The 12,631-nt window shown below is 34.7% G+C and overlaps 1 protein-coding gene across 1 annotated transcript in view; it reads right to left on the bottom strand.

Annotated features, from left to right (window-relative positions):
• LOC124363554 overlaps window positions 1-11,598 on the bottom strand; it is a 38,736-nt gene extending 27,138 nt beyond the window's left edge. The window contains exon 1 of the mRNA XM_046818806.1: window positions 11,541-11,598. Coding sequence (XP_046674762.1) covers window positions 11,541-11,598 — 58 coding nt within the window. The remainder of the gene's footprint in view (window positions 1-11,540) is intronic.
• Window positions 11,599-12,631: the final 1,033 nt, after the last annotated feature.

The raw sequence follows: 12,631 nt of genomic DNA, 5'->3' as shown, positions 1-12,631 counted from the left end.
CACTTGATATCAATGGTATTTATAAATCCAGCCGTATCGGAAAATGTGGCCGGAAGAAAGCGTTAAGTTCAAGAATGGCCAGAAAGTTTAAAAACATGACACTAGTCAATAGAAAGATGACCAGCAAGGTTCTTAGTGACCAGTTAAGAGATTATGGCACACATGTTTCGCCAAGGACCATCATAAGAACCTTGAATGAACAAGGTCTTCACGCATGCAGGCCTACAAAAAAATAACACTGGCAATGACTAAGAAGAGATTGGAATGGGCCAAAGGGATTCAGTTCACTGATGATGATTGGAACAAGGTACAGTACCCTCAGGATTGAGTAGTGAACTGAATCCCTTTGGACCATTCCAAGTTCTTCTTAGCCACTGCCAGTGTAATTTTTTTGTGCCATCCTTGAACTTAACGCTTTCTTCCGGCCACATTTTCCGATACGGCTGGATTTATAAATACCATTGATATCAAGTGTTTTCTTGATCCTATTAACTGACTTCTGTGAAATATTTAGTCTGTGTGCTATTTCAGTTTGTGTGTAATGATGTTCTTCCAAAAAAACCTTGGCCACAGCACATTTCCTTGGTGAAAGGTCCACCTGTTTACCCATTTCCTGATAATTTTATAAATAGCCAATAAGGAAGTAAAAAAGTGGTTTCATACACTCACAAATGACCTTAGACTTACTTTAATAATAACAGAACACACTAATAGAAAGATCTACTGAACCTAAAACATGATAACCACATGAAAGATTAACTGTTACCTGATTGAGGTTATGCAGCTGGTAGATTTGTAAAGGCAGATGATAAACAAAACAGGCAGTGTTGCCACCCGCCAACATAAAATTACCAAATTTTCTGCTCATACTATTCTAAAGTAACACACAAATGAGGGTATATACTTTATATACCAACATGAAATTAAATAGTTTTTTTGTAAAACTTGAGAAGAAAAAACAAAAAGTATGCTTTAGTCTAATAACTTGGCCAGCACTGTATGTATATGCATGAAAAGTTTGTGAGGAAATCTTACATTAATTAACATTATGGTCAAAACAATTAGTTGCGGCATGGCTCTGAGCTCTATACTCCCTTGAACCCGGTCAGAAATTGTTAACCATGAAAGCAACGGCACAACTAAGCACTTAAAGACCACTGCGGATCCTGTGCATGTTTTAGCCCGAAATGTAATCATTTCTCTTTTCATAAATAAGGTAAATGGTACATTACGAAAGTTTAATCTTTAAAATGCCGTTCATTTAATTTTGTTGTTTCAAAAAAGAAATATTTTTCAGTTGAGTGTTTATTAAATGGAATATATATATATATATATATATATATATATATATATATATATATATATATATATATATACAAAATAGTATAGATTACAACCTGTAAAACGAAAGTAGTATATAATTTATTGAAAATTACAATCTTACTTAAATATGCTATATATGCGTCTACTAAAACTAGAAAGTTCGAATTAGTTAAAAAGAAAGAGGTAAGAATTTCCCCACGTTTGGAGTTGAATACAAGGAAATAAATAACTAGAATCACCCACGACCAATAATATACAAACAGAGTATATTTTCATATCATCAATAGGATTAGATATACTTATGAGGTTTGCTTTGCTATGAATCGATTAAAAGATTATACATTACTTTCACCACTTCAAAACTGTTTTGTTTTGTTGGTTTTATGTGGATTGTAACTGGCGGCATCGTATGAACTCTGGTGCAATAAAGAATGCTCCGGAGTATCATCAGTAAATTCCAGACGTTCCCATTTCAGTTCTCTCATTGATCCCTCTGCTTAATAGATTCCATATAATATTCCATAAGAAACACATGGAATTTTAACAAGAACCCTATTTTTTGTGGCACCATTGAAATTAGTGGTGATCTTACTGTCAAACATTTAATTTATCCTGTATTTTTAATCTACAGATTCATACTTTCATTGAAGGCACAACAAGAACATCAACTGAAACGGTAACAACAAGGTCATATTTAATAACACAAGAGTCTAGCCATGGAAATATAAGGAAAAACAGTTTCTGCATATGCCTTCTCTCACTAATGTAAGAAGGTTTCATTTGGCCTACGTAAAATGTACAACCAAATGTTTTATAGCATCTCTGAGTGACGCTTATTGGAAGAAAACTTCATCTGTACAAATTGTACAGCTTCGGTCTTCCACGTCGTTTCCAAATCGTCGGACTTTCACTTAGTACGGGGACGTTAAGAAAAAAATACTCTCTATAATTTCTGAGGTCATGAAAATTTCTCCATTGATATAGAGATTTGGAGAATTCCCAATATCTGCACTCTATCCTGTTCCACTGCTTCAAGGCACGCAATACTCTAAGCAAGCCTCAACTAGGCGTCATTCCAGAACCACACAAAACAGTAAACGTTTCCTTACCGAAATTGACGTAGGTTGGGTTAAGTCACCGAAACTCGTAATTCCGTAATTCTCTCTAGCTCTAGCTATTCCACAACGTTACATTACATTCCACTTCTATGGGCCCTTCATCTTGAACTGTGAAATGAACGCCCTAATGTGCCTTAGCATCACTGAAGTCATTATAATGGTTACCTCAATTCTGCACTCTTTTTGTTCTCACTTTTCTAGGACAAATATGTTTTATCTCTGTATAAGTTATCTTCAAATACACTTCACGTTTACACAAATACAATTCTATCATGAACCACGAAATTCATCCCAGTATCACTAAGGCAAGTGATTGCCATTATAAGAAACTCCAATGAACTTTGGTTGGTTTGTTTATCCAGAGCGTTTTTCAAATCTCTCCACGAGACACGTTGGTAATATCTTATCAAGAGCAACGAAATCTCAAGTGTTTCTTATGTTTTTAGTTTGATTCAAGTTTCTGTAGCTTAGAAGCATTGTTTGCTTAACGCACTTGTGTATTGCTATTACATTACTTTTATAACTATTATTGTTATAACAAGTTATTAAAGAATACACGAGTAACCAAAGATATGATGGTTTATTTTTTTACAGAATTCCACGCATATATTGATTTTTCTGGTAATACAACGTTATAGTTAATTAAAAGTGGTGTTTGTTACTGTTTCTTGTGAATGTAATCCAAAGATAACAGAAATATATTTGTTTTAAGGGGCGCTCGAAACATAGTTTTTATGGTATATATAAAAATGTTTATTTTTATTTTTAATTCATATTATCCGAGCCACATACTATTTTTGCATACAGATACTAGGATGATGTGACCAAAATAATATCAACAACGATGAAAGTTGTTTTTAAAGTAATTGAAGGCTTCGTTACTCAAATTAACAAATTCATTGCATAGCCGATTTTTAAGTAGTTGAAGTACACTTAGAATCTTCATCTATAAGTTTTTTCTCACAGTTTTTGCTAAACTCAAAAAAAAAACAATGAATTAAAATTCTTTCAGGCAATATAGCAAATATATGAACACTTTACGTTTTACAAGTGTAAGGAAACCTGTTTCTTTTGTTTAAAACTGGAAACTTACCAATCTAATATCTACTATATAATATGCGGGTCAAAAGATCAAAATGGAAAGTTGTACATTCCTCGAAGTGAAGGTCGACTTGTTATTACAAGTCTATGACCCGCACCGTGTAAGAACAGCCATATTTTATCATATTAGCTATCCCGTGTGTTGCGCACTGGCCATTTGCGATTCCATTTGTGCATCCAACTCAAGCCTTGCATAAATGTATGCGTTTGAATAACAAAACGTTATAATTATAAACAGATATTTATGGCTCGAGCAATTCACCTTGTGGTATTCCAAACTATGATACAATTCCTAACCATTTCCTAATGGAAACAGGAGTCTTAGATTTATTACCACAACAAATTAAGTAGCCTACATGGTCCATACGTGAAGAGGATAAAACTCTTTTCTTGGAGTCATACGAGTAACTAAGATTAAGTAATGATGTATTTAAAGTCTAATAAAGGAGCTTGGATGTGATCATGTGAAAAAGTTAAGTATTTAGGGTCAATATGTACAGTTTTCAGGTAAGTTCTTTAAATTTACTTTAAATAGAAGATAAAACAAATTTTATATTCTCCGTTCTGTGCATTTTCAAAATGTAGAGGCTAAAAACGCGTGTTCTTCACGTTTGAACAAATTTGTGAAATACAAATCATAATTATTCTCAGGAAGATTAGAAGACTAATTTAGTTTTAGAAATTTTATGTAATTCCTCCGAAATATTCTAAAGATATGGCGCTTCAAAATGTGTTTTAATTATTTAGAAGTAATTAAGGAATTGGTTCCTACCCGTGTGGAATACCTAAATCGGTCTGCAGTTATTTGAAATTCCTACAGAATGGAATTCTTTATGATTTGTATTTACACTTTTGTGGATTTAATAATAAATTCTTTGGGAAGACATTAGCTACAAGCCTGGGAAGTGAAATTCTTACTGACACGTAGCTCCAAGAATCTTCTTTCCCGTATTATATTAGATATATTTTTATTATAACTTCCCCTGTCCCAACCGAATCAAAACATTGCTTTCAAAAGATTCATACAACCTTGAGATATTTCACCTGTGGACAACCATCTTCAGCCAACACAATGTTATAGAGAATTACTATGTCGTTTCAGTGTAACATCTAATTTAGTTTTAAACATTGCTTTAGGTAAAAAAAAAATAATTTTTTGACTCTTCCTTAAAACTGTTAAGGCCTTAAACGTCTAGCTATAATTAATTGATCTCAAGAGGATTTAAAAAGTAATATAACATAATAATTTCCTAAACACTTTTAGTATAAAGTGAATGCAACTTAATAGTACAAAAGTCCACAAACACACTCATTAATAGCTTTAGTTCAATTTTATTTTTAGTGATTTCGTAATTAGTTATGTATCAAAATCATAAAAAATAGCTATTTTTTTGAAGTCACTAATTTACATTTTAATTTTGTTTTCAAATATTGGATATTAATTGTAGAAAAACGTAAAGTATAGTAAAAAGTTGTTTTTCTATGTACTCTCCAACTTTGAACGAGTAGCATGCCGTTTCAATTCCCTAGTGAACAGCGCCAGACCCTAGTAAGCAGTCTACTACACCTCCAGTCCTAGACCCCGTTGCCCTGACAAATGTGCCCTCTACAGCCGAGGAGAACCTCGGTACATTCCTCACACGTTAGACGTAGCCTCACACTGTCGGTAGTTGAGCAACTGACTCACTGCCGAGTATAATGGTTCCATTGATGAGCGTTACAGTTATTGGTAGTGTTTGTAGTAGGCTCACGGCCTCTTGCGATACTTTGACTGTGACAGCTTCTCCATTCAGCGTCTCCCACCACTACTACTGCACTCGATACACTTCTACTACTGCTACTGTCTGGCCTCAGTTATTGGTAGTGTTTGTAGTAGGCTCACGGCCTCTTGCGATACTTTGACTGTGACAGCTTCTTCATTCAGCGTCTCCCACCACTACTACTGCACTCGATACACTTCTACTACTGCTACTGTCTGGCCTCAGTTATTGGTAGTGTTTGTAGTAGGCTCACGGCCTCTTGCGATACTTTGACTGTGACAGCTTCTCCATTCACCGCCCCACACCACTACTACTGCACTACATACACTTCTACTACTGCTACTGTCTGGCCTCAGTTATTGGTAGTGTTTGTAGAAGGCTCATGGCCTCTTGCGATACTTTGACTGTGACAGCTTCTCTCCATTCAGCGTCCCCCACCACTACTACTGCACTCGATACACTTCTACTACTGCTACTGTCTGGCCTCAGTTATTGGTAGTGTTTGTAGTAGGCTCACGGCCTCTTGCGATACTTTGACTGTGACAGCTTCTCCATTCAGCGTCTCCCACCACTACTACTGCACTCGATACACTTCTACTACTGCTACTGTCTGGCCTCAGTTATCGGTAGTGTTTGTAGAAGGCTCATGGCCTCTTGCGATACTTTGACTGTGACAGCTTCTCCATTCAGCGCCCCTCACCACTAGGTCTACTGCACTACATACACTTCTACTACTGCTACTGTCTGGCCTCAGTTATTAGTAGTGTTTGTAGAAGGCTCATGGCCTCTTGCGATACTTTGACTGTGACAGCTTCTCCATTCAGCGTCCCCCACCACTACTACTGCACTAGATACACTTCTGCTACTGTCTGCCCTCAGTTATTGGTAGTGTTTGTAGTAGGCTCACGGCCTCTTGCGATACTTTGACTGTGACTTCTCCATTCAGCGTCCCCCACTTGTACAGAAAAGGATAACCCTACTCATTTGGTGGTGTGCATGTGCAAACGTTTGTGTGTATATGTCGATAGTTATTATTATATTACATTACTACGGTACCTTGATTATATAATATTCTCAGTTTCATAAAACATTTAATAGCTGAGCTTAAGCGAAGACTTGAAGGGCTGGAAAAACGGTATTTCTCTCTGTCTGTCTGTCTACCCGCACGATATTTCGAAAACGAATTTACCTAAACATTTGAAAGTTTGTATGAAGTTTCATTTATATACAAGCAACACTGAGTTCAAGGATGGTGTACGTCTCTCCTTGATATTTGGGTCAGCTTTAACGATATTTTTACGTTGGTTTTATGGGTAACCATGATAGCAACGAGAAAATAGCAGAACAATAAATTTGTAAACAAACTGTGTCCGAATGCGACATATTAACACATGTAGTCTAACTACCCCAACTATAGTACATAATATTTTCATGACTTTGTGAGTAACTTTAATTCATAGAGTAAAAAGAAAATTACAGAGTGAAAAAAAGTGTTAAAAGTAAGTGAAAACACTAAATTTCGGCGCCCTCTTGCGTTGTAGTACCTTCTCTAGCTCACCGAAACTTGTATTATTTTAACCTTTTGAGTGCCGAGAGCCTCGCTCCGAGACGATTTCTATTTCATTTGTAGTGCCTCTATAATTTATCCCATACTGTCTGATATCATACCAAAGGCCAATACATGAACTAAACTAACATTAAACTAATATTTATACCTTTTAATGCTGTTACGTGACGTAAACAACTAACTAAAATACAACGCTTTCTCAGTTGACTCGCGATCGCGGTGTCGTGACGGGTAGCGGAGCATTTTCGAGGTTATATAATTGTGCGTTTTTATTAATTAAAAATGTTTTTAAGTTATATTAGCTATTAAAATTAATAAAACAGTGATGACAGTCACTTCCGAGTGTTCATGAAGACAGTGTTGTAGAGTTTGTTTGAAAATTTCCCGAAAAGGTTATGTTTATGTTTTGAGTTTCATTTTAGTAATTATTGTTATATACACATAATTTTGCATTGGATTTTATCATTAAAGTATTAATATTTAGAAAATAATTATAAAAAGCTTTTTATGATGACGAATACACTTTAACTGAATATTTTCCAAAACCCTGTACTTTTTAGCAAAATAAACCTCTAGCGCTTAAATAATTTTTATGATTGTGTTTCTTGTACAATATTAGGTTATTACACTTGATTTTAGATTGTTTTAAATGCTCTTTATTATAAAAGTATTAAAATGTAAAAATATATTTTTCTTATATAAGTTATTTTACATTAAACTGGATTTTTATTTTGTTTCCGTAGAAAAGTCACTGTATAAAGTGATTTTTAATTTTTTTAATTGTATAAACATCTTATTGTTATATATTTTTTATGTATAATGTATTTACCTTTAAAAAGAATTAATAAAAAGGTTTTAATCATTAAAAATAAATGTTAAATGAATTTTTTTTCTGAAATCTTGCGTATTAGTAAAAATAATCGCTAGCCAATAACTATTTATAAACATTTGGTTTATGGTACAATATTAAGTTATTACACATGATTTTGGGTTGTTTTTAAATTATCTTTATCATGAAAGTATTGAAATATTTAAATAAATAAATTATGTTTATAATAGTTATTTTACCACAAACTTGATTTTTATTTTGTTTCCATGGAAATGTTGGTGTCTAAAGATATTTAATACAAATTTAAATGTTTAATAGTTTTTGATACACAATGCTATCAAGCCTAACGCAATGAACAAAAATATGACAAAATATCTCAAGTAAGAGTTTATCTGTGACTAAATTTTGGATGAAATTTCATTTATACACAGGCAAGAATGAGTTCTACAATGGTGTTGTCCACCACGGAATTTGAATGGTGTCATTGAAGAATCAGTTGACTGACACAATTACCCTGTTGACTGCCGGAGGAATGTAAACATTTAATTTTTGTCTGTCTATAAATCTGTACGCAAGTCATTTCGAGTATGAAATGAGCAATAGACTTGAAATGCTGCATGCAACCTCAGCGAAGTCTGTTACGCGACACCTGGTGTGGTTTATTCCTACCTTATCTATTATATGTAGAAAACTAAATAACTATCTTTTATGGTTATTATTTTAGTATTTTTGAGCTCTTTAAATGTTATTCATATTAGGTGTACTCTAATTATGATTTAACTTCAATAATGTAATTTTAAATTTTGTATCTTATAATTTATTTATATATAATCCGTTATTACTTGCTTATAGTTCAACATTGTTGTTTCTAACATAAGTTATTCTTGTTATTTCCAATTTATTGTTTTATTAATTACGAATATTTAATTAGTTATGCAGAAATATCGATGGGTTTATGAATTGGCCAACGTATCAGCTCAACCTATGAGCAATCAACCTTGTGTACATTGTTATGTATATATATTCCTTCGAATTTATAGCTTTCTTGTATAAGACAAATACTACGAGAAATACCAGATTTTTCTGGTTGTACTGTGAAATAAATACATATAAATAATGATAAAAATTGTATTAATATTTACGACCACTCTTTAGACCATGTTAGTTCGGAAATAAACCAATGTCGTATTTTTCATTATTAGACATTCATATGTTTTGAACTAAAACGGTCTAAAAATATTTAGAAGATTCTGTCCTTGCATTGTACCGGCAAGCAAAAATATTCTTGAGAAATGCATGTTCTATATAGTTAAGCTCAGCAAATGTCTGCATTTTAAAAACATATTGTGTCTTAATTTAAACATTTATATTGTTCAATTGGTGCTCTTACAATGATAACCTCAATTGCCATTTCCAAGAGCACCACTCCTCGGTATTTTTGTTTAGCCCTTGTATGTAAGTCTCTGTCTTTACTTATATATTTATCTTAATCACTAGACTCTCTTTATCATTCAAGAGGTGATCTGTCTGGTTTCTTTCACTTCACCAAGCGATCAACACTGTGTACAGTAAAATATCACGATAACCTAGTGTTAAAAATGTGTAGTTTATTTACACATCATCACAGTATTTGAAAATATCGAGTTCATAATATCTGTTCTCGCCATCACTAACTCTTTCACAGTATTCCAGACTCCGCACTAAGAGGAAGGTGAACTGGAGCTTAACTCAACAATTCACATTGAATCAACCATTCTCATCATACAGGTAGCTACATTACGTGTAGAAAACTAGGTTGATACACCGTGCATAGTGATCACATCTAAGGCATCGCAGTGCACTCAATTATGCACCTGATGGGACAATTAGAAAATCTCTTCACCTAGATTACACATTATTTTGTAGTCAAGGCGTCTTTGATGACGAAACGAAATAAAGAGTTCATTTTGAGCTTCTACGCTGCTGACCTTTTTCGACCTCTTTAAACGTCAGTTGCAGACGCTGCACTAAGAGGAAGGTAAACTGGAGCTTAACACAACATTCATATCTTTTACAGTAGCCTAGTTTTCGTTCTCTATGGAGTTCATTTTTTTGTCTTTGTTGAATGTGGATTCTCAGTGGGTTGGATACAGTCATAATGGGAGGATTGCTTGGTATATCTGGGAAAGAATCATATGATAACCTTAGTCTGCGTATGAGAGTTGATCAATAAAATTATTGAAGGAACTTAAATTTACACTGTGTCTGCTGCCAGCAGACGTTTACTGCGCATAACCTGTTCCTTGTTTTGTTCCAGTTGACATTGACGGTTGTCTATGTATTCTTTATATTGCTTTTTTATTTGTTTGGTTACGCTTTAGTGCTGATATAGATCGTTATACTATTGCGTGTGTTATTTTTACGTTTATTTTTTTGAATTATCTATAATTTACGTAATATTTCTATATTAGTCTATAAATACTCTTTTGGCAAAAGTTTAAATCAAATCTTTTAATGAAAATAACATTTTGAAGTATAATAACAAGCAAAAATTAATAGAAAACATTCAACTTGGATAAACGAATAGCCTTCACAATTCTGCAAAACCCACCAAATATTATACAAAGGTTAACTGTTTTTCCAATTTAGTTCTACCGTCTCGTCGGATTCCTTACTGCACCAAATTATCATGAGCTACATATTACCGAAAAACAATACTTAAGATTTAAATAACTTAATAGATTTTAGAATGGCGGGGAGTTTGGAGTCTTACATTTTAATTGAAGTATCACATTTTATTGAAGTACTTACAATGAAATATGAATACATCACGAAAGTATTTACAGAAAATGCATATGCTAAATAATCGACTAAATGTTTGTTCGTTTATTCCACAATTTCTGCCTTAGGGTTATGAATTTAACATGAAAATATTATCTGAAAACGCATATACTAAGTAAACGGCTAAAAGTATGTCCATTTTTCCAAGATAAGGGGATAAGGGGAGCCTTACTGCACCAGAAGATCATAAGCTATATATTGCCGGAAATGAATACACGATATGAACTTTGATTCGTCGTTTAGAGTAGATGCTCAGAACGATGAATCAAAGTTCCTTTGAAAAATAACTTCTTCAAGTGAGTGCCTTTTCATGGAGTTACAATTACAACGACACTATTGTCACAGTTAATACTTATGATATGACATGAATAGGGTTTAAAGCAAGAACGTCGTTGTCCTTGAAGGATTCTCTCAAGGTTCTACCGGCAGATCATGTTCTATTTGAAATTCACTCGTGCTTTATTCTCGCATGCATAGAAGACTTTACAATCGGCTACTTCTGTCTTCTTCTGTAATGTTTGGAACACTATATTCAATAATCAGTGAGCCCAGGTCACTAACCAATTTAAATGTGTCCTTGATCAGGCTATTGAGAACGGCAGGCGTTTGGTTCAATACACGGACGAAATTTTCGTAGCAAAACATCTCAGAGTTTGGCAACGGATCAAGATGTGTCGGTCGATTGCGCGATGCAGTGTAACCTCCCAATCGACTGCTAGGGAGAGCGCTGTGCAGCGAATCGTGGATTAACTCTAAATCTCTCAACTACAGTCGAAGTTTTCGAGGTGTAATTAAAATGCCTCAAGAAGAATTAGAGGGCAAATGGAAGACAGTTGGCTGCAGGGAGGTTCCGCTTCCTCTTCGTAATCGCTACGAGACGATCCCCATGGAATCACAGAAAGAAGAAGAATAAGATGAAAAAGATTGCGTCATACTCCTTACATCCAATTATGCATCCTGTTATCAGTGTTTTTAGTGACAGCCATGACGTAACATCTCTTGGCTGCTCCAGCAGTTGGTACCTGCGAAAACTAGGGTCAGTGGAGTATGCGCAGGGGCGGGCAATTGGTAGTCTACCATTGCGGGTACTAACGAGTGGCAGACGATAAACAGCATATAAGCTTTGAACACCTAGAGGACTACATCGCTACCCGTCCCGCAAAATCCCAGGTGATCGTCGCAACTCTTCCGCGTCAGCACAACTGTCCCCATAACACCTGTTAACAGACGGACTGAGCTCGTGAACTCGTATATTAAGGAACTCCGTGTGAGACTTCAAGGTGCTTATCTCCTAGATTTCATCAGAATTCACAGAACAGTTTTCACGAGCCACGGATGCACCTCTAATTGAATGGTAAATGGGTACTGCCGTGGCTTGCGCTGAAGAGCCTTCGTTCGGCTGAGAATTCCGCCGAACTTCCACTGTCGGAGAGAGAGTTGGAACTCCTTGCATCTGTCACTCGCAATTCGTCACCACAAAGAGAACATATTATGCTGCCTCACGACACGTATTCCGACGCAGTCAAATTGAAACTGGATGACACTTTTAAGAGGTGTAAAATATATAACAACACCAAAGCTCAAACATACAACATTAATAATTGTATTTGAAATTAAATATTTGTAATTCAGACCAACTTACAATCTTTCATATAAATGCTCAGTCAGCAACCAAAACAATTGAGGACCTAACGCTCATGTGCGAAAATCTGCAACCATATGATTTATAGTTTCTGAGCCCGGTTTTAAGTATGAAACAAGTTATTTTCCAAATTACGAATTATAAATTGAATAATTCGTTTCAAAGAAACTCATGTAAAGGGGGGAAGGGTGTCAATTTTAGTCAGACACGTTTAATTTTTGGCAAATGTATTGTCTTTAAGACAACACAAGAACAAACAAATGGCCACTGTTGGTTTATATATCTCACCAAATGGTCGTAGTAATGGGTGATTTGTGTTTTTTAATTATTGTTCAATGTTTTAAAGTTTAATTACAACCCCTCGTGAAGTCGCAAGCCACAGGCCAGTATTTTTTTTTTTAATGTAGGTTGGTGTGGGCACACAAATGTTAACCACTCTTTTGAAAATTCCATTTTTCCGTCTCTTTTAAA

The sequence above is a fragment of the Homalodisca vitripennis genome, chromosome 5 (assembly GCF_021130785.1).
Source record: "Homalodisca vitripennis isolate AUS2020 chromosome 5, UT_GWSS_2.1, whole genome shotgun sequence".
In the NCBI taxonomy this organism is placed as follows: domain Eukaryota; kingdom Metazoa; phylum Arthropoda; class Insecta; order Hemiptera; family Cicadellidae; genus Homalodisca; species Homalodisca vitripennis.
The sequence above is the reverse complement of the archived record's forward strand: the minus strand, read 5'-3'. Positions and strand labels throughout refer to the sequence as shown.